This window comes from Phlebotomus papatasi, chromosome 3 (genome assembly GCF_024763615.1).
Source record: "Phlebotomus papatasi isolate M1 chromosome 3, Ppap_2.1, whole genome shotgun sequence".
In the NCBI taxonomy this organism is placed as follows: domain Eukaryota; kingdom Metazoa; phylum Arthropoda; class Insecta; order Diptera; family Psychodidae; genus Phlebotomus; species Phlebotomus papatasi.
In genome coordinates this window covers 62,228,580-62,249,123 of record NC_077224.1, presented here as the reverse complement: position 1 = coordinate 62,249,123, position 20,544 = coordinate 62,228,580, and the positions used below count along the sequence as shown (strand labels likewise).

General features: G+C 37.0%; 3 protein-coding genes across 5 annotated transcripts in view; 1 reads left to right on the top strand and 2 right to left on the bottom strand.

Annotated features, from left to right (window-relative positions):
- Nucleotides 1-14,888, bottom strand: part of LOC129807127 (uncharacterized) — a 62,033-nt gene extending 47,145 nt beyond the window's left edge. The window contains exon 1 of one of the 3 annotated variants that reach the window (XM_055856172.1): nucleotides 14,832-14,888. The gene's annotated coding sequence lies outside the window, so the exon portion shown is untranslated. Of the gene's footprint in view, nucleotides 1-14,697; nucleotides 14,750-14,792; nucleotides 14,808-14,831 lie in introns of those variants that run through there. The other 2 variants (XM_055856174.1, XM_055856173.1) reach the window with 2 other exon arrangements.
- LOC129807125 (uncharacterized) lies at nucleotides 367-15,011 on the bottom strand. The gene is made up of 2 exons (XM_055856169.1): nucleotides 14,429-15,011; nucleotides 367-1,327 (listed from the first exon to the last, which is right to left on the bottom strand). Exons 1-2 carry the CDS (start codon nucleotides 14,971-14,973, stop codon nucleotides 460-462), a joined length of 1,413 nt encoding a protein of 470 aa, XP_055712144.1. The 5' UTR covers nucleotides 14,974-15,011; the 3' UTR covers nucleotides 367-459.
- A 4,013-nt stretch (nucleotides 15,012-19,024) lies between these two features.
- On the top strand, nucleotides 19,025-20,470 carry LOC129807124 (p21-activated protein kinase-interacting protein 1-like). Its single transcript, XM_055856168.1, has 2 exons — nucleotides 19,025-19,189; nucleotides 19,254-20,470. Exons 1-2 carry the CDS (start codon nucleotides 19,115-19,117, stop codon nucleotides 20,454-20,456), a joined length of 1,278 nt encoding a protein of 425 aa, XP_055712143.1. The 5' UTR covers nucleotides 19,025-19,114; the 3' UTR covers nucleotides 20,457-20,470.
- The last annotated feature ends 74 nt before the right edge of the window (nucleotides 20,471-20,544 follow it).

Below are 20,544 nucleotides of genomic sequence, written 5' to 3'. Positions count from 1 at the left end.
TTTGCATGCACTCCGAGTTAGCTCACGTTAAGAATCTCACCTACATAAGCCGGCTAGGATTATCTGTCCCTTTTTGTGAAGTAATGGACACTATGCAGATTTTCTAGGCAGAAATTCTGCCGAAAATCTACAATTTTTTTCTAAATATAGTGGAATATACCGTTACAATTCAAAAAACTTCCGATTAAAATCGGCAGGTAGAGCAATGATCTGACGGGTAATATAATGCTGAAGACATAAATGTATCACAATGTAATCACAAATGTAAAGAATCTGCTAAAACTCTATAGATGTCGCTTCATTCAGCTGCCATGACAGCTCATAGGGAGGTAATTTCAGCCATCTTTAATAATCTCTTAACTCCGATTGATTTTTTCATGATGCTTTTTATTTATTTTATTAAATACATTTTGGTTACTATATTCAAAGTTGTCATGTGAATTAATAATTTAAAATGAATCAATTAAAGGTTAAATTTAAAGTATTTCCAAAAACATCAATACAAAAAATTGTGCATTTTATCAATTGAATATGTGGTGGAAATGTGAAATAAACATTATTTGTATCCATTGATGTGGAAATTATCCAGTAACGCTCGACAAGTCCCGAAACATTTCGCATTTCCACCAATTTTAGGGGATATTTGCCACAAATCTCTCGTGTTTTAGCATTAAAAACTAATCCAGCATCTAACTGTAACCCAGTGGATTCATTGAACCATTTGTGGTTGGCCAGGAGAATTAAGAAATTTTCCGTAAAGTAAACGCCACCCGAATGGGACATTTTACTAAAAGCACCAACATTGCCTCCGGGTCGCCTAACAACCGTACACTTTGCCCCCCATTCGCGTCCTGTGGGAACTTTGCGCTTGGGAAGAGATCCATATTTCGTGTGAAAGTCCTTTAGGGTAAACATCTGGTCCAATCTGTCACAATTGCTTCCCATTATACCCTCATCGCAGTGAGCTAGATCAAAAATGTGACCCATCTCGTGCAAAAGACTCCCCAGACTTGTGGCAAAACACCCCCCAAAAGTCCTACGATACCCACTATCATCCATAAGTTCATCCAATGGTACACAGGTTTCATCCTCAAGGTACACACGCACATCACATAGACGCTCTGGCCAGGAGAACAGGGTGCCAGAACCGAGAAGTGCTAAGCCACCACTTGCGAGAGCCGCATTGGCCACAGTTGCCGCTCGAATACTCTCGTACGAGTAGTCAGCGTCCTTTGAGCCATGGTATCGGGTACATCCGATGAATGCCACGAATTTGCGGTTTTGGCAGTCGGGCATTCGGTCGATAAGCTCGCGGGCAAAGAAGGACCTACATTAGCCACAATTAGATTTTCAATAGCGCTTCAAATTACCTCCATACTGCGTGGAGTTCACACCCTTCGGAGGGTTTTTGAATAAATGCATTAATGCACTGCAATACTGAGAAGAAATCGATATCTGTGTTACATTTATGCTAGGAGCATAATCAACACAATTGACACTTATCATGTTTGCAGTCCCAGTAATTTAAGAGGCAATACGTGAAGAAAATCAAACTCAAGAACCATTCGAAAATTTCACATCTGTATAATTGCTTCTAAGTTTTGACTAAGTATTACTAAGTCATATTGTAAGGCTCTGTTTTAATCAACAAACTATCCGAAAGCTTTAAGACAATTGGCTTTTACAAAAGATAAAAATGTTCGGTGTATGAAAGTTTAATACTGCCATGTAAAATGTAAATAAAGCATGGTGTAAGTCTCTCTCTTGTTCCACAATCAAATCATATGAAATCTTTACTATGAATCGTTTTAGTACTAATCAACATGTAAGATCTATGAAAGGGTACACAATCATTTAAGGAATGAGCAAGGTGCGGTGTATGCTTGTCTTCTTATCAAATGGCAAACAATAGGAAAGCTTCACCATATATTACTTTAAAAATATTAGCGTAAGGTGTACTAAAAAGTAAGCAATCATGTAAGACATAAGCATTCCTTACGAATATCTTACTAGGACTTTCCACTTTAATTAGGTTTAGCTAGACTAAACTTGTTAAGTTGGGGAAGGAATCTGGGGGCCACTATAGCGACCGACGCGACGGTTAACTTCAAGTCATGATATCGCTATATAGTTTCGCTAGATGGAGTTACGAGTGCACGACGAGGACGACGAGTTATCCCGAGAGCATATCCGAATCGACAATCGACTCTTCAATCGGTATTCACCAGTGAAGCGAGGACGGGAAACCATCCAATGGATGACGTCCCGTTAAATAAAGAGCAGAGCAGTAGTGAAGCGAGCAGGATGCCAGATTCGTGGCTCTCTTGGAATGGATCATATTTCTATTTCAATTTCAATTATATATTTCCAAAAGAACTTTACTACTAAGATAGTCATTTAAAGTTTTGATACGAATGCTTTTCGTGAAAAACGTTCTTGTGCCTTACATAAAAGACTTATAGTAGACTCTCGCTTAACTTTGGGTGACATAAAATAGTCTGTGAGACAGTCCCGATTTTCCCTGTAAATCCTCACTTGGAGTAGTAGACAGACAGTGCGGACACAATTTCAGAGACAAATCACAGATATGACCACTGAGGAAGACGCGTTGAAGCATCGAAAGCTTTGGCAAAGAATTTTGTGTTTTCCTGTCCTGAAACGATTGCACCCCCTGACGCATCCGGAGGGAGTTCATCTCCTTAACCTTCTTAAATGTGGAATTTACAAGTACTATAGGAAAGGTTGGTTTGAAAGACTGCAGCCATCAGTGAAGAGCAAAATTGTCATTTTCTAAGATAGAGAAAGAGTGATATAAGATTTGACCACCCAAGACGTAAAATAGTTGCCTTATAGAACTAAGCTTTGACAAGTATTTTTATGGGCTTTCAACGTTTTTTAATAATAATTTTGTGTTGAAATTCATGTAGAAGCTCTTAAACCCCTTAAGAGTGCGCCACTTTTAATTTCGGTAGTCTCTCAGTAACGAAACCAAGAACACTGTAAGCAGATTATAAGAATTTTAATTCTGTTACGGCGCGAAACGCCTCTAATGAACAGCACGAGAAGTAGATGCCATCGGGAAATACCAATCCGCCATCATTCATACAACTTACAGTAGACTCTCTCTCAATTGGGCATTTGGGGCAAAATGTCATCCGGTTTATCGATAGATTTGGGCGTCAAGACTTTGTAAATTCCACAAAAAGTGCTCAATTATAAAGATCACGATAAAATAGGAAGAACTACAGCAGATTTGAGCAAATTAGCTTCATAATTAACTGTATTTCGCAAGTCATCAGAGAAGGAAGCCACGAGGATTGTATCGATCCTAAGAAAAAGTCAATTTGTTCAAGTTTTTGAAGTCAATTTTGTAGTTTATTAGCTGAATTAAAGTGCTTTAGTTGAAAGCCAGTCTTTGAGCAAGGAAGGAAGGAATCGGGTCGCTTTATTCCGGATAATCAGATATTCCTTCTTTCGACAGGTACTTGATATCACAGAAGCGTGGGTGTTCTAGGTACAAGAAAATTCTCATGCTCTTTGCTATCTTATCACATGTACAATCATTTAGCTGAAGGCTCAGAAAGATCAGGGATTAGGAGTATTCACATCTATTTGGTAACTCTATCACAGGTTAGATTCACACACATCTAAATTCTATAATGCCTTACTTAAAGAATTCTACAAGACTATATTAAGAAGAAATTTCTTTTTAAACAAGAATCATGAGAGAAACCGACAACATAGTCAAACTACGTTAAAACTTAGATGGCGCCACAATACAATGACATGAAACTATCACTGCAGACGTACTCTCTTCATAGCGTGCACTTATAACCTACAAATCTGAGGCTGCTTCTGGTCGGATTGAGTGTCAAAGTGCAAAAAAATGTTGAAAATGAAAAGATCATATTGATCCTTTTCGAAAGGATGGATCAAATTTCAAAGTTTGAATGCGCATTTATCGTAATAGAACATGTTTTATCATAAAAATATTACTCACAACATATTTCTCTCTTCACAGAGAAAACAAAATTATTATAATCATTGTTTATTCATTTATTACTTAGTGTAGACGTTTTTCCCGCCAACACAGTAAAGTAGGGTCGTTCTCTACAACCTCACTGTGGCAATGTCCGTTATATTCGAACCATCATGGTTCCCTCCGGCCAGCCGCTGAGTGTGTGAAGGTGACAGGTAGCGACATGAGTGGTGTAGCTACTACGTCATGAGAGCTTCGCCAGTGCACATCGTGTGTGCGAGGAGCTCGCACAGAGGACCACCACCAGTGTGAGTTGTAAGTGCCCTATCTCAAGGAGATTTCGCGATTCCGGTAGTCCGGGAGTGATTGGGGCGCTTCATTTATCAGAAGTGGGATGAGCCCCTCGCGTGTGAGAAAGTGCAAGAAAAGTTTTGTGTTGCTCAAAACGTGGTGGGAAAAAAAGCATGGCGTCATCACGAGGGAATTGCGCAGTTGGGAAATGGTGTCCCGAGTGAGTGCGCAGCTGAGAAATATCCTGTCAGGCTGACCAGCAGTTTCCAGAGATCAGCAGCATGTGATCAGCGAGGGATTCCACCAGATAAGAGAGTTATCACGGTTTTAAGAGAATGGATGAAGTGGAAAGTTGTGTGGAAGGGGCCCCGACTGAAAGGAAGAGTGGCATTATGTGTGTGTGTGTTTGTGTGGGGAAGAACAAAAAGGTTTTTTCCCAAAATTCACCAGCACGGGGACAAGATTCCCTTTATTTAGCCTGTTATTCCATGTTTTTTTCATAGGCCAATTCCTGAATCTTGTGGCACTTTTATAGTTTATGTTTCAGAGAGAAATTTGCTAGAAAATTCCGGGAAACGTCAATGAGAGCTGTGAGGCTACGCGGCGGAAATTCTATTCGGCGGCGGAGGTGCGAGATTAAGCGGCGGAAACGCAAAGACAGGTGGCCCTGGTGACAGAAATCAAGCCAAATATACGAGAAACCAAGGTAAAAGTAATTTACACTTTATTTTGTTAGCTTGTTATATCAAAAATCGGCGTAAAGAATGCATATGTCCGCGGGAAAGTAATAAACCCCAATGAATTAAATCAATATCTGAAGGCGTAAATTTCGTACTATTATTGAGAGAAATATCATCGGCTGAGAATCATCTTAGGCATCAATACCCTTCCCCTGAATACAAGCAATTTATTTGAAGATTGGCAATTCGAAAAAATCTATGGACAATATTTGAGGCTGGTTAAAAGAGTAGAGAAATTCATGGAAAAACGGGAAATTTTGTGTCTACTTCAATGAAGTGTATAAGATACTGTCGAAAGATATCTACAATTTGTTCAGTCATCGGGATTAAGATAATTTCTTTTAAAAGATAGCACATGGGAATAAAATGCAAGTGTTAAGTGTTCCAAATCAAGCGTGACATAGCATAAGTGTTTTAGTATCAGAGTGCAACAGTAGCAGAATGGGAGTGTGCATATCTTTCGCGTTCAATACCAAAGTATTTTACGAAAGCAACTGACCACAACAAAGATGGAGACAGTTATACAGCCTTTGTCGTTTTGATGGAGAAGACTTCAGTTTAGTATCGTGCGAGATAGTGCGAGGGTACACTTTATTGATGACTAGCGATGTGATGGCGATCAGAACGAGCACTACAAGCGGAGATATTATAAGTGTCAGAATAATTATAACGATTGATTTTCAAGGATTGCAACAGAATTGTCCGATTAGAGCGCCGATGGCAAAATGATGAAACTTCAGAGTATGCAACGGTAGGAGTGTATGGAGAAGGGGAATGTGTCAAGTGAAGCTGTGGAACAGGAGGGATCTTGAACTTCAGAGTTAGGACATTCCTTGTGAGGCATTCAACGAAGTATGCAGGCTCCAGAGCGATAGGAGGTGTTGCAGTGTCTGTCAGTGCGAAGCGGGAATGTTCTGACGGAATGTTGAGACTTGGAAATGACGTCTTGATTGGTATGAAGCGGGGAGTTTAATGGTAAAGTTGAAGTTATAACAGTTGCAGCCAATGAAATGAAAATGAACCAATGAGGATTGTGAGGTTGGAGTCGTTGAGTGACTTAAATAGCTACAAATATCAGATTAATGATTTGGCCCAAGCTTTGAAGGATGTATAATGGACATAATGAACAACTCCATCATCCCTATTTACTCTGCAGATGATTCTATAAAGTGTGACATAGGATCTAATTGGAAACCTGAAAAAGGCATTTGGAGAGGGCTAAACGAAGGAAGAGACAATGAGTTGTCAAAAATGGTGTAAAGTCTGAGGAGTGACTTGGATTGAAACTCTAGAGAAGTGAAGTACAGTTAGTATGATGGTTGCAGGAGGTGGATGTTTTAATTCGGCGGTGCAGTTGAATGTGAATATGGATTCGGAAGTATTCAACTCTTGAAAACGAATTCATGGATATTGAAATGGGTACAACAGAACCAGCATTAATTAAAGATCTCTTATTTTGGTTGAATATTCCAAGATTTCAGCAAGCCATTGTGAGGAGACCTCGACCTCGAGGCAGACCTAGGACGAGGTGGCTGAATCAAATTCAGAATCTTGCCTTGGAACGCCTCGGGATCGAACCCGAACATCTTCCTGAAGTGGCGGAGGATCGACAAGCGTGGGCTGCTAATTTGGATGTCATGGGCCCGCGACCCCAATAGGGATAAGCGGTTGAAAATGAATGAATGAATGAATTCCAAGATTTCAAATATGAGTTGTCAGTCTTGATTCCAACAAAATACAGAGAACAGCAAACAAAATATAACTTTCTAGGAATGAGTTCCCTCATATTTCGAATATATTTGAAGATACCAGGTCTTGAAGAAGAGACTTGATTCAACTGGACGATGATGATTCAAGTTATGTTTTGTTGAGAATTTCATTGTATCATGAAATTGATTTTCGGAAGAGTTAGAGTCCAGCAATAGAGGTAAAAAGAGTTACTTTAAAAGATGAACTATTGTGAAAAGATGGAGTTAGATAAGTTTGAAGTGGTTACAGGTTATCAAGCAGACATCATGTGCTTTTGCTGACAAAGTAATAGGATTCAATGGCTGAATGCCCTTTAGAAGTGTTCATAGATACTAGAATTCTAAGGAGAAAAATGTGTTTTGATTAAGTTTCAGGAATCTTCGGAATAACATGAAAGTGGAACCAGACAAAGATGTCCTATGGTGAGGGGGACGGAGTTATTATTTGAGAAAAAAACAGATCAAAAGGTTAGAGGAGAACATATGATTCTGGCAGTCATTGACGTACAGTTATCTTTTTATTCATTCTGGTGATGTCAGAAGAGATTTGTCAGAATCTGATGAATGGTTACCGTGATTTATGTCGTTCAGTTGAGAATGAGTTGTCTATCTATTTGATTATATTTGCAGAATACTACTGTGAGGGAAGAAATTCGACTCTGGGTGTGATGGAAATTCAAGTGATGATCCGATTTTTGATGTCGGTTCATTATGAAGACTTGAATATCCTGGGGGTTGAGTCAAGGTGTTACAGAGACGTGAACGATTGCAAGAAGTCCACATGGGTGGAAACCACTGCATCAATACATGGTGAATTAAGCTAAGACTACTAGAATAGAAAAAAACTAAGTGCTTAATCTGCTAGGACTGAATGGAGTTAGAGTAATTGGATGTTGAAGTTTGGGGAATCAGAAAAAAACATCCACAGCGAGTATATCCGAAGCACCTGGATTGTCGGAGAGTGACTCCAATCTCAAATAGACCATAGACTTTGAGAAAAGGATCTTCTCATGAGATTGGTATTACAGATGAATTGATGCCAGTGAAGGACTCTGGAAGGGACTAATAGAGATTTTAGTCCAATGAGTTAGCTGGTTACCTTGGACTTCTACGAGAGGACCAAGATCATCCTGGGTGACTAAGTGTAAGCCCAGGGATGATCATCTTCACCAAGATCGTCCTGGGTGACTAAGTGTAAGCCCAGGGATGATCATCTTCACCAAGATCGTCCTGGGTGACTAAGTGTAAGCCCAGGGATGATCATCTTCACCAAGATCGTCCTGGGTGACTAAGTGTAAGCCCAGGGATGATCTTCTTCACCAAGATTGTTCTGGGTGACTGAGTGTAAGCCCAGAAATAATCAGCTTGGCGATTTCTCCTGGGATACTATGTGCAACCCCAGAATTATTATCTCAACGAAATTTTATTGGGTTACTGTGTGTTTCCCTAACACTATTTGCATTCGTCATGATTGTTGGTTGGCTAAGGGTAAACTTTGAAGTAAACTATCTTTGGCAAAACTTTACTGGAGAGCTATGTGTGGTTCTATAACTAACATTCAATAAGTTTGTCTTGGGCGACTATGTGCAAACCCAATGACAACTAAATTTTATGATGAGATATTTTTTGACGAATTTATGCAATCACAGGAACAATTGTTTGAGAAACGGTGGTTGGTGAGTAAGTGTGTTGCACAGAAAATCGTTATTCACAACATTGTGCTGGACATGCTAGATCCTAGCGAATGAGCGTCATTTGGGTAGACAAGATGTATAGGTCATAGATGGACTTCCTTATTTGAGTTTTAGAGATTTATGAGTTGCTGGATCATTCCATTTCAAATAGAGAGGGTAAACTCATTGATCGCATTAGGCCATTCAATCCTGAGTGAATAACTTTCGCCATTACTTCGGCGAGGACGCCTCAAAATCAGGACGGCCGAATGTAGACGTTTTTCCCGCCAACACAGTAAAGTAGGGTCGTTCTCTACAACCTCACTGTGGCAATGTCCGTTATATTCGAACCATCATGGTTCCCTCCGGCCAGCCGCTGAGTGTGTGAAGGTGACAGGTAGCGACATGAGTGGTGTAGCTACTACGTCATGAGAGCTTCGCCAGTGCACATCGTGTGTGCGAGGAGCTCGCACAGAGGACCACCACCAGTGTGAGTTGTAAGTGCCCTATCTCAAGGAGATTTCGCGATTCCGGTAGTCCGGGAGTGATTGGGGCGCTTCATTAGTTAAAAAAAATTATACTTTTCAAATTATCTGTTGATGAACAACATATGAGTAATGAATACGAAGCACAATACGTGTCCAACCGGGTAATTTGTAAAACGTCATTTTTTTTCTTTTTGTAAAAACTTGATTTTGTGCTCTCGCTTGAAGTTAGTCAATCAAAGTGTGTTTCTCAATTTTAATCTTTAATTTTCTAATTGATCGTTGTTGAAAATAGTTCTGAAGTGTGAATAAAAAGTTGTTAAAGATAAGCTGGTGGATAGTATTGATTAATCTCTGCGCTTGTTCCTATGGATTGGCAACACGGAGGATTTTTTAAAACTTGCCCTTTGAGCGCCATGCTTTAACCCTAAACATTCTCACCACAGGTATTTCAAGCAGATTGATCATCTCATATAGTACCTGGATTTACATACCATCTCATATTTATCACAGGTAATTCATCCCCATTATCCTTGATGATCCATTCCTCCCTCCAAAATCAGAGTTCAAATTCACGAGTGTAACCCAGATAAGTTTTTGACTGGTTACTGATTAATGTATTTCATAAAAAATAGGTTTGCCTCACTACTTAAAAGAAGGAAAAGTGTCTCGGTTTAATACAAAAAGGAATGTTTCACGGGATAATTTATTTTGGTACTGGCAAAATTTCTGAATAGCCAGACAATCGACAAATGTTTCAGGTTTCTCTGATTTATTTCAAAAACGGCATCACCGATTCTGGCTGTAATCTGAAAAATTCGCCATTTTGTTTTTTTTTTTGTTTTAAGTTAAAACAAGGATGTGCTTAGAGAATCCGCCATGATTTTTGTGTTACCTGCGTGGGGAATTTTCAAAGTCGAAAAAAATCAACGAATATTGGATATTGGAAAAACTCGATTTTCTATGTAAAAATGAACAATTATCCATATAAAATGAATTGTTTTCAAGAAAAAACGTTTAAGAGAGCTCAATTTTATAGATATAAATATGATAAATGTACTAATATTTGATTGAAAGCAGTGGAATTCCAAGAAGCACAAACTTGAGTGGCATGCAAAATTGGAAGTGATTCGCAATATGGGTCCTATATGAATGAAATTGTAATTTTTTATTCATTTTAAATCGGCTATTTGTGGATACCAGCCACTCCGATTAAAAGAATTAACTTTTATTTATATTTCTAAATTTCCCAAAATTTCCTTGAAATTAACCCGGCTGACCAATACTTTTGACAGTTCTTTTTAATCACTTATTAGTAGTAGTACTCGTAGCATTCGATATTTTATTGAAAATAAAATAAAATTTTACTTTTTAAATTCAGAAATAAACCCCAAATTTCTATAATGTTTACTCATATATTGTCATTATTTTAAACGAAAAAGTGTTTTTATTTAATCTAAAATCTGAAACCTTTAAATCTAATCCATTACTTCTTTGTGCCATATTGCCGCTTTGAATATGAATAGGAAATTGACAGCCTACTGATGCCAAAGTTACACTAACACATATACAGGCAAGCGAACATTGCCGCCCGGAATATGCCCAAAGCGGAAGCATTATGCGTTCATCATCCGGATATGTTCATAATTAGAAAAATATTGTACTTGAGCATAATTTCGTGTGATTTTCTTAAAATTCTTTTCGTGGTTTCCATCATTTGTATCAAGTGCAATTTTTCCAAAAAGAATTAAATATTTTCTGTCTTTTACAATTTCCTTGAAAAGTTTACTTGGAAGTTTACTTTGGAAATTAAATTGTAAATATGCACTTTTAAAATCTACAAATAATACGATTATTTTTCAAACAACTTCTTAACTAAAAGCTGAATATTTGCTTTGTTTTCAAGAGGAATTTTCCACAATTTACTTTAAATTGGTCACTGGTATTTTCAGAATGAGTGATGTTCAAAACATGTTATGTCAGACTGATTGGAGGTGTTAGAAAAAATCCTAGGATTACAGTAGGTGTAATTAGGAGAGAATCATACCATACCTAACCGAGCACTTAACTGACTGTCAGAATGTAATGCAAAAATGGTTTTCTGAATGTCACACAAAAAATATCATAGAAAAACAAGCATAAAATTGATTTTTTAACACATGATACTTTCTACAAATGGTGGAAACAAGTAGAAGAAAGCTCCATCTAGGCAGTGATTCGCAAATTTTTATATCCTGTGTAATGTTCCCGATGAAAATGAGGTCTGCATAGGTGGGCAAAATGTTGCACGAAGCTGAGCGAACCACGGAAGATTCGTAAAAAGTGCCACTAAATTTTCATTTTTTTATAGAGAAAAATCCAAGGATTTCCAGGAATTTTGTAAGGTGGAGTTATCAACCTAATAAGTAAGAAATTTTTTTGAGATAGGGGAAAGTGCCCATGCTTGATACCATTGGAAGCTTCGTAATGACTAAATTTTCTATGTAATATAACATATATGTGACTCATCGCAACCATATTTTAAAAACTATGGGAAAGTTGTCAGTTTTTAAAATAAATTGCGAAGTCACGTTTGTCGAGAAACATAGAAAAAATTTAGTCATTACGAAGCTTCCAATGGTATCAAGCATGGGCACTCTCCCCTCGTGGTATAATTGATTCAGATTGTTTGGCATTCAATAAAAAATCCTGAAACTTGAACTCCACTTTCCGTACGAAGCTTCACAACCTCCCCCTACTTTTCCCATTTATTGACGATCCACTAAACAACTAAGGCCTCATTCTTGCAGAAAAATCCGTCCGGAAGTTGGCTATCAGGGAATATTTGGTGTATTTTAATTGCGATATAAAACTACACAGTAAAAAATGTGTAAAATTTTACTACTATAATTGTGCAGAATTGACTATTTTAGTTGTTTAATTTAAAAATGTTTTAAAAATGCACAATATTTTGGTAATTTATTGTCACGTGATTGAAAATTACCACTATTATAGTTAAAAAAATTTCAACAACGTTGTAATGTTTGAAAATATGTAAAATTTTAACACTATAATAGGGTTAAATCGGATAAATTAATTATTTAATTGCGATCTATGTAAAAATTCTCACTATTATAGTCATAAAAAATTTTCAACAATGTTTTGTGATTTAAAACTGTTGAAAAATTCTAAAAATTAACATTATTATATCTAGTATAATTATAGTTTTTCACATTATTATAGTGTGAAGCATTGTGTATTTCAACCAAAGTTGTTGAATTTTTAAACAAAAGTTGTTGAATTTTTAAGCAAAAGTTGTCTAAAAATTGTTAAATTTCCACTTATGACATATACTTCAGATAGATGCGCTTTTCAGTGGGCAAAAGTCATATAGAACATCAAATATTTATATACATAATAAGTATATTGTGAAGATTCGAGCATCAGATATAATCATCTCGCATTAAGAGAGGGATCCTGAGTACAGAAAAAAATATTAAAAATATTGGAGTTTATTTGACACTTCAAAGTTAGGTTATGTTTCGTTCTTTTTGATATTTTAACAATTTCTCGGACTGTTTTTACCAATTTTTCATCACAATATAATGAAAAACACTTGTTTTAACTAATTTGAATATTATTTCTAGACAAAACACTTAACAAATTAGAGAAAAACTAAGAAAATATGGGAGCGTTCCATATGCAAGCTACAAAGAATTGAAAAACTCGCACACTAATAATGTGAAACCGCATCAGCAGGCTGTAATACATGCTCAATTCGCTGTCCATATTCAGAGCGGCAATGCTTTTGCATATATAATTACCATTTTTTTAGGTGTGATTCCTTCATAATCACACCTATTTATTTTGCAAAAAATAAGACATTTTCCCTTAAATTATCCCTAGAATTCATTTTTGCATGTTTTTTTTCTTCAAATTAATGCGAAAATAACATTTCTCCTAAGATATTTAATTCGCATGGCAAAACATGTGTTTCCACTGATATGTAAAAATCCTTTGTTGACAGTCGCTCTTAAGGTTCAGCCGGGTAGTGGAGGGAAATTATACAAAATTGACCATTAGGGTTGCCAAAAAGTTGTCCCGCGTTTTTCTCAATTTGGCGCGTTTTCTTATCAGCTCATCCTTGAGTTAAAAGATACCAGAGAGCTTATTCCTCAGCCGATTTGGTCAATATTGGATTTCAGTGAAAGGTCTTGAAATTTTTATTGTAAATTTTTGGATGTACTAACTTTATTCGATTTTACAGTGGGTAAATGGGGTAAAACCATTAAAACGGTTGTAAGTCTGTACACCACAGGTGCCACAAAAATGTCCACAATCAATGACAAAAGAAAATTTAAGAAAAAATTGTTTCCAAGACTTGTTATGCTAGTGTTATTAATTTATTATTTACACCAATTTATTTATTCAAATGTTCCCTTTCTTATTCCATTCCATAATAATATTTCGATATTTTTCTTTACTAATTTTAGTTTACTCAAATATTAAATAATTTTTTCCCCATTTGCTCGTTAATTCACCCGATCATACATTGGGAATTTTAATCAATAAACTTCAAGCAAAACATTTTTTTCTTAATGGAAAATCTGATTCTTTTCTTACTAAAGTGGTCCTTTTATTGTTTAATTTGTTTAAGAGGTTAGTCTAAAATATGAGGTTATGATTTGCCTTAGTGGATGAAGCTAAATTACATTTTGAATATTTCAGCCTCAAAATGTTTCTCAGCTTCTACTCCACGATCTACTTAGATTTTCAATTTACATTTTTCAAAAATTTCATTGGAATTTTTTTAGGTTATGTGAAATTAAAAAAGAAACCTGAACTAAATTATAAAATATGATTTAATTTCAAGACTCTCGAAACTTAAAATCTAGAAAGTTTTAAACTATTCCTCAAACAAATAGTTCAAATTTATAGGTTAGGTCAGAGATAACCTAAAAATTCTGCCAATTATAACCTCTATTAACAAAATTTCTCTGTCACTCTCTCAAGGGAAATATTTGTCAAACCGAATAACTATTCTCCAGGGAATATTCCGACAATAACAGAATTTATTGCATGCTTCCCTTGGAATGTAAAGTGGGTTATGTTATTATAAGTTATATTACGAAATAAGACGCGGCAATCAAGAAAATATTTGCAATGAAATGTCTATCATTTGTCGTAATTTGTCGTCATTAGCGGAAAGGGATTGTTTTATGCTTTTAAGTGTTAAAAATTAATTGTTATGCTTCTTGATTTATTGCAAAATTAATTAAGGCACCAATTCCGTGGTCGGGAGAGGGCGGAGAGGGGTTGGGGTGGGTGGGTGTTTCTTTAATATGTTTTAAATTATATATTGCCAGTTCTTCAGCCGAGAAAGTAAACTTTAATTGGTCTCTCGAAAGAGGCATTAAATATTCAACGGTATTATTTTTTAAAAGGATTAAGGGGCTTTTCACGGGCTGTAAGCATTTTTGTCCTGGGAAAGGTGTGAACTCCACGCGCGTAGAACAATGCAAGAGATAATGACCATAATTGACTCTCAGTCATTCCACAAGCTTCCTCTATGGATAAATCACTGTGGAATGGTTGACAATCTCCACTGAGATTGAATGTCTTCCTTCCGGATCCGTCTGGTGCCCGGAGTTTCTCCGCAAAAATCATTTGAATCATCCGGATGCCAAGCGTGATTCTCGCGCAGGCATTTTCAGGAGAATTTCTCTCTCTCGCCTGAAAGGTACCATCGTGGTCCTTGGCCACAATGTACAGGGGAGTCACAGTCTTTGGATTGTCACTTACAACGTGATTTAAATCAATTGAGAGCTCGATATCGCAGTAATTTAGTGTTAATTTGTTTACGCCAACACTGAGTTCGAGAAGGCATTTAAACTCACTGTTTATTTGGGACACGGGGCAATTTTCACGGTACTCACTGTTGAGAGTGATTGAGAGGGAGTTGCGGGAGCACTTTTCACCAATTTCCCCATTCACAAACAGCACTGAATGGGGGATTTTTTCACTATTTGTAAGGTTCTTCAGTGATATTTTGTGTTTACGAACGCCATCGAGACACATGTTTGAACAGCTGTTTGGCGCTGCTAAGCACAAAGAGGGAGAATAAAATGAGAACTGATAGCTGGGACAACAACCATTACCCAGTGGTCCATCAACAACTACCAACTCAGCACGGGAAATCGTAAGACATTTATTATTTGTACAGTCTCTTGCTAATAATTCGGCTCATTTTAACACTTTTAAAACCCAAAGTAGCATTTTACTCCAATTTCAAGTTTGGAGCTTCATAGTAGAAATTCATGCTAAAGTGATAACACGAATGTATAGAGAATTTAGTTAGCTTTCGTTTAGTGGAAAAAACAATAGTTGATCACTTTTCTATTATTAAAAAAAAAGGATTAAAAAAAAAACAAAAAAAATGGGCGTACAGTGCTACACTCGGTCCCGGGATTATGCACTTTTTCGGGACCGAGAAAACGCGCGAAATGGCATTATGCATCCACAAAAACTGCATACTCGCAGCCTGCCGAGTCGCAGGGGCTTTCTTTTGAATAAATCGGCCGTAGAACGAATTTCGCGCGGAGTAAAAGTAGTTCAAACAAAAAAATTCAACTGTTTAATAAAAATGCATTAACAAACAGTACTTTTTGTCCAATAAATAGTTAGAATATTTTAAAAAAATACCTTAATAAAATAAATTAAAGTTTTATTCTGAAAAAGTAGGAAAATGTTTTCAAATTTCCCGTGTTACAAAATAGTATACATTCAGGCGTATGTCAAAAATGATTTCATATATTGACTCCCAATGGTAGGCAAACTTGCATAATTGTATGTGCATAATCTCGTCAGGTGCATAATCCCGAAGTGCATAATGCCGGGATTGAGTGTACCTTTCTTTTTAAATTACAAGAAAATGGGAAGAAATTTATTAGAAAATTAATTTATGAGTCCTAGAATTGCTGTAGAAGTCTTACGGAACGAAAAACTATTGAAAAGTTGTTTTTTTTTGTTGAGAATATCTACACTGACATTTTATGCCAGTTTTGATATTTTTCGTGATTTTTTGGCTCGAGTTTTAAAGTGTTAAGATCGGGTTACTTTTTAATTCGGACTGCAGTTACATTTGAAAAAAGTTTGTTGTCATTCTTGTTGTCATTCTTCAAGTTTGATTATGATTATCAAATGAAGCAAATCGCCGGCTCCAAAGAAGACTATTGTAATTGTAAGTCTACTTACAATAGTATAAAAAGATGGTATCATTGAATACAGAAACCTTAGATCTGCATTCCCACAAAATTTTATGTTAATCAACTCCCGTAAAAGTTACAAGAAAAAAAAAACTGAAAATCAGCGTGCCAAATTATCGAGTTTTTTGCTCACAATTTTAGTGTAAATAACTTAAAAGTAGCGTTACCCATAAGATATTCTATGCGTAAGTATGATAAAATAGTTTCAAAAACTGAAAATATACTAATTGCAGTAAAATTAATAAAAAATAAATTTTAGCTGTCAAACTTTAAACCTGTCTCCTGTAAAGTTTACATTATAGACTTATAATAATCTTCTTTGGAGCCGACGAAATAAGTACAAATTTGTCATGATTTGACTTAGTTATTATATGATTTTGCATTATTTGGAAGTTTATTGCAATTCACAGTAAATATGAGTATGTAAAACTCAATATATGTATGCAGATGATTAAAAAGTCGTTGCATTTCAAAAAGTTGGTTGGTCAAATTTCTCTTTAAAGGCCTCTACACATTGGGAGCAATTTTTGACGAAAATTGCTTTTTTTTGACAGAATTTTGACATTTTTAGCCACACAAGTGCAGGTAATTTTCTTCAAAAAAAAAAAAAATTGTAGAAGCCATAATTCGAGTGACATTTTGGTCCCAAATGCCCGAGTTTGAGAGAGTCTACTCTACCTTTATTTTGAATATCGCCTGCCACCCTATGCACGGTTCCTCGATTTAATTTTTATTTGTCCAGCCGACCAGTCAGCTCTTTAGTGGCCGAGAGAAATCCACTCGCACACTCCGTGGATTCAAATCCTTTTGAAACGACTCCTTTATAATATGTAAAATAATCGTTGCATATACTGCATGTGTGGATTTTTTTTGACTTTCTCAAAAATGTTTGATAGCTGTCAGCCGGATAAACCTGTCGAAAAGTCTCTTCCACTAGTAAATCGACAATATTTTATATTGAAGGTAACTCTAAAATCCAAAATCATCCTACTATTCCGACTATAGTAGGTCTACTCATCTACTCCTTATTTGTATATAATATTTGTCTAATATTGTGTAATATTTGTTGAGGCCGAGACGTAGATATGGAAGAACTAAGTCATAGAAATTTCTTTTCAAATAGAAACAATAGAAACAGTTCTTTTAGTTTTTTTTTATTACTGCATTCACCCTCTTTGCCTAGGTTATCAGGCAATGGGGGCTATGGCTTATTATGACCGAAAACCTCCACTGCGGTAAGGAACCGGATCTCTCGCACTAAGCTCCTCCAGTCCTTGCGACTCTCCGCCAGCTCCCTTTAGCACTTCAGCACCGTTAGCTGTTTAAGGACCTTGTCTCCTACAACTTTCCATTGTGTTCTGGGGCGCCTCTTTATACTCGGCCCCTCAGGCTCGCTGTTTAGTAGCTTTCTAGGCATTCATTCAGATGACATTCGTTGAATGTGTCCCAGCCAGATAATTTAGCGTGCTCTTATAGTAACCATAATGTCTGGTTCCTCATTAAGGACTTCCAGCTAATAGTTTGTCCGGATACGATACTTTCCACTAATTGATTCCTTCACTGGGCCAAAAATCCTTATCAGAATACGGCTCTCTAAGATCAATAGCGATTGCTTCTCAGCTTAGATCAGAGGTGTGCAAGAACCGTTTGAAACCATACAAACATCAAATGAAATTTGTACATCAAAATGATAAAAACGCTACCAGAACAAACTTATTTTGATGTTTTTTCGGTTTCAAACGGCTTTTGCACACCCCTGGCTTACATCATTTTGACTAGAGATGGCAAATTTCACGTTTTCCGCCTAATGTCGATGGCGACTACGTTCATTAAATGTGGCATCTCTAATTTTGACACAACCTCAGAACCGTAAGGGCCTTGACAGACCTGAGGATTAGCCGAGAGACAGCTTAGTGTAATTATACTCGACATAATGATTAAACTTCATTTCCATTATTTCCACTAAGTCGTCTCTCGGCTTAAGTCGTAAGTGTGTCTATGGCATAAGTGACATGGTCTTCATCATGGTCTTACATATTATGATTTTCGATGACCGAGAGACGTTTCAAGAACGGAATATTGATGATAGAGCAAGGGAGCACCTATTTACTGCTGCAATTCTTTCATTGACTCATCACTGTGGATCTGAGGTATTTGATGCTTTGACGATCTCAAAGTTCCGCGAATTGACCGTGAGGTTGTAGTGAAATCTTGGCGCTGCGGGGTCAGTTGCCATGTACTTTGTATTTCCCTGTCAGCAAGTTTTCCCTGCAGCACAAGTGTTTCTTCGACCTCATGTAGGTGAACAAAAAATCATTGGATTTTAAATAGTTTCACGCCCAAATTTCGCGATAATTCGGATGACTTTTCACCTCAAATGCCCAATTGAAGTAAAATTTATTGAATATTTCAACCAGTTTAAGTGATTATTTTGGATAAAAGTGCTATAAAAATCTATTGAAAGAGTTGTGTATTTTTTCGTTTGAATCCATCAGTTTAAAGAAAATTAAATAAAGAGGAAGTTCTTACATTTTTTAAAACGACACTAAAGAAATTTCTGCTGTATCTCCATACTCCATTGGATTATAGCCAAAGAAAAACTCCAGACAGGATTATTATAATATAGAATAATTCAGCTAATAAATCTAGCGGTGTATTCTGCAGTTTCGGCGGTATATTATTACTGTAACTTTATAAATAAAATAAATAATAAAATAATTATAAGGACCAGCTTCATTTAGAAACTAGGCGAAAAAGTCGTATAACAATTTAGCCCCCCAGCTCAAAGTGGCTCCATGTCCTCCTATGTAAAATACTCAAATTATATTGGTTTTGCTTAAGGTGTTTTGTAAGGACTTGTGTAAGGTATAGGATTGTCTACTGGGTTCATTTTTGTTTACTCCGCGTGCGATTTTCATGGGGATTTTTCCATTTCCTGGAAAAAGAGTCCCAAAATGACACTGTTTAACGTGATTGTGGGTACTTACGAGGAGTTCCTTCTTGGATTCACCCTTCAGTCTACAGAATCCGTAAGTTGAACTAATAAATTGCAAAGGATATCTTCTTTTTCAAATTCTAACCTCACTTTTGCAGGACAGACTTTCCGGGAAACTGGTAAAGATTTTTGCATCCCATTCCCACGCTGCTTCTATCCGTTGTGTGTCCGGATGGGGTGAATTGGTGGCTAGCGGTGGAGCAGATGACAAAATCTTCGTGTATAGCCTGAAAACAAGGCAGGAAATTGCCATTCTCACCGTTCAATCTGCAACTGTGAATACTCTTGAGTTTGCACCGGATGGGACTCACCTGTTTGCTGGATGCGCAGATGGATCAATGCTAGCGTATTCCTGTAGTACGTGGGAAATTGTGAGAGAGTGGAAAGATGCCCATAAAGGTGCTTCTGTCAATCAGATCCGAATTCATCCGTCCGGGAAGCTTGCCCTGACCTTGGGCGGAGATTTGACTCTACGGACGTGGAATTTGCTCAAAGGACGTCAAGCTTATGCCACGAACCTCAAGTCAAAGCAGGAATTGGGCAGAGTAGTGGATTGTGTTGAATGGTGTCCAGATGGAACGCATTTTTCCCTTTCCGGAAGCAGAGTTGTCCAGATTTGGAGTTCAGGGGACGCTTCTGTTAAAAAAACAATAAACTGCGATTCCCGTCCTACTTGTTTAACTTGGGTTACTAACGAAATTCTGGCAATTGGCTTGGAAAATGGAAAAATCATCCTGCACAACAGTTCTGGGAAATGTCCGGAAAAATCTACTGAAGCCCATGAGAAACGCGTAAAAGCCATTTCATGCAGTAATCCAGAATTCCTTACATCTGTGGGCAGTTCCGGGGACGTGACTGTTTGGTTCATTAACAAAGAAAATCTGGGATTGAAGAAGATAGCCACGACGAATATTGGATGTCGTCCGACGTGCGTTTTCAACACCGTCAATGACGAATTTCCCGCTGTAAAACAGGAAAAAGCTTTTAAGCTGAGGAAGGAGATTAAACAGGACGACTCTGTTCAGGAAGTGATCACAGTGGAACAGGAGGAGAATGTTTCAGAAGAAGTTCCACAGACGCCAAATGTTAAACAAAAGAAACGGAAATCTGGAGCTTTTCAGCCTCCTGCAGCCTCAAGTGCAAAGAAAATCAAGAAAAGGCGCTCCTTGAATCCATTTCCTTCCTTCACGGTCACTGATTTGGATCCGGAGGAGCTGAATCAATCCCTGGGGGCAGTTGAAGGCAAGAAAAAGAAGAAGAAAGACAGAGGGAAAACTGTTCTGAACAGGACAATAAATTGAAGAAATAAACAGTATTGCGGTGCTTTTATTTTATTTAGAAGAAGATTCAAAAAATAATAATTATAATTTATAAATTTAAGAAACTGCT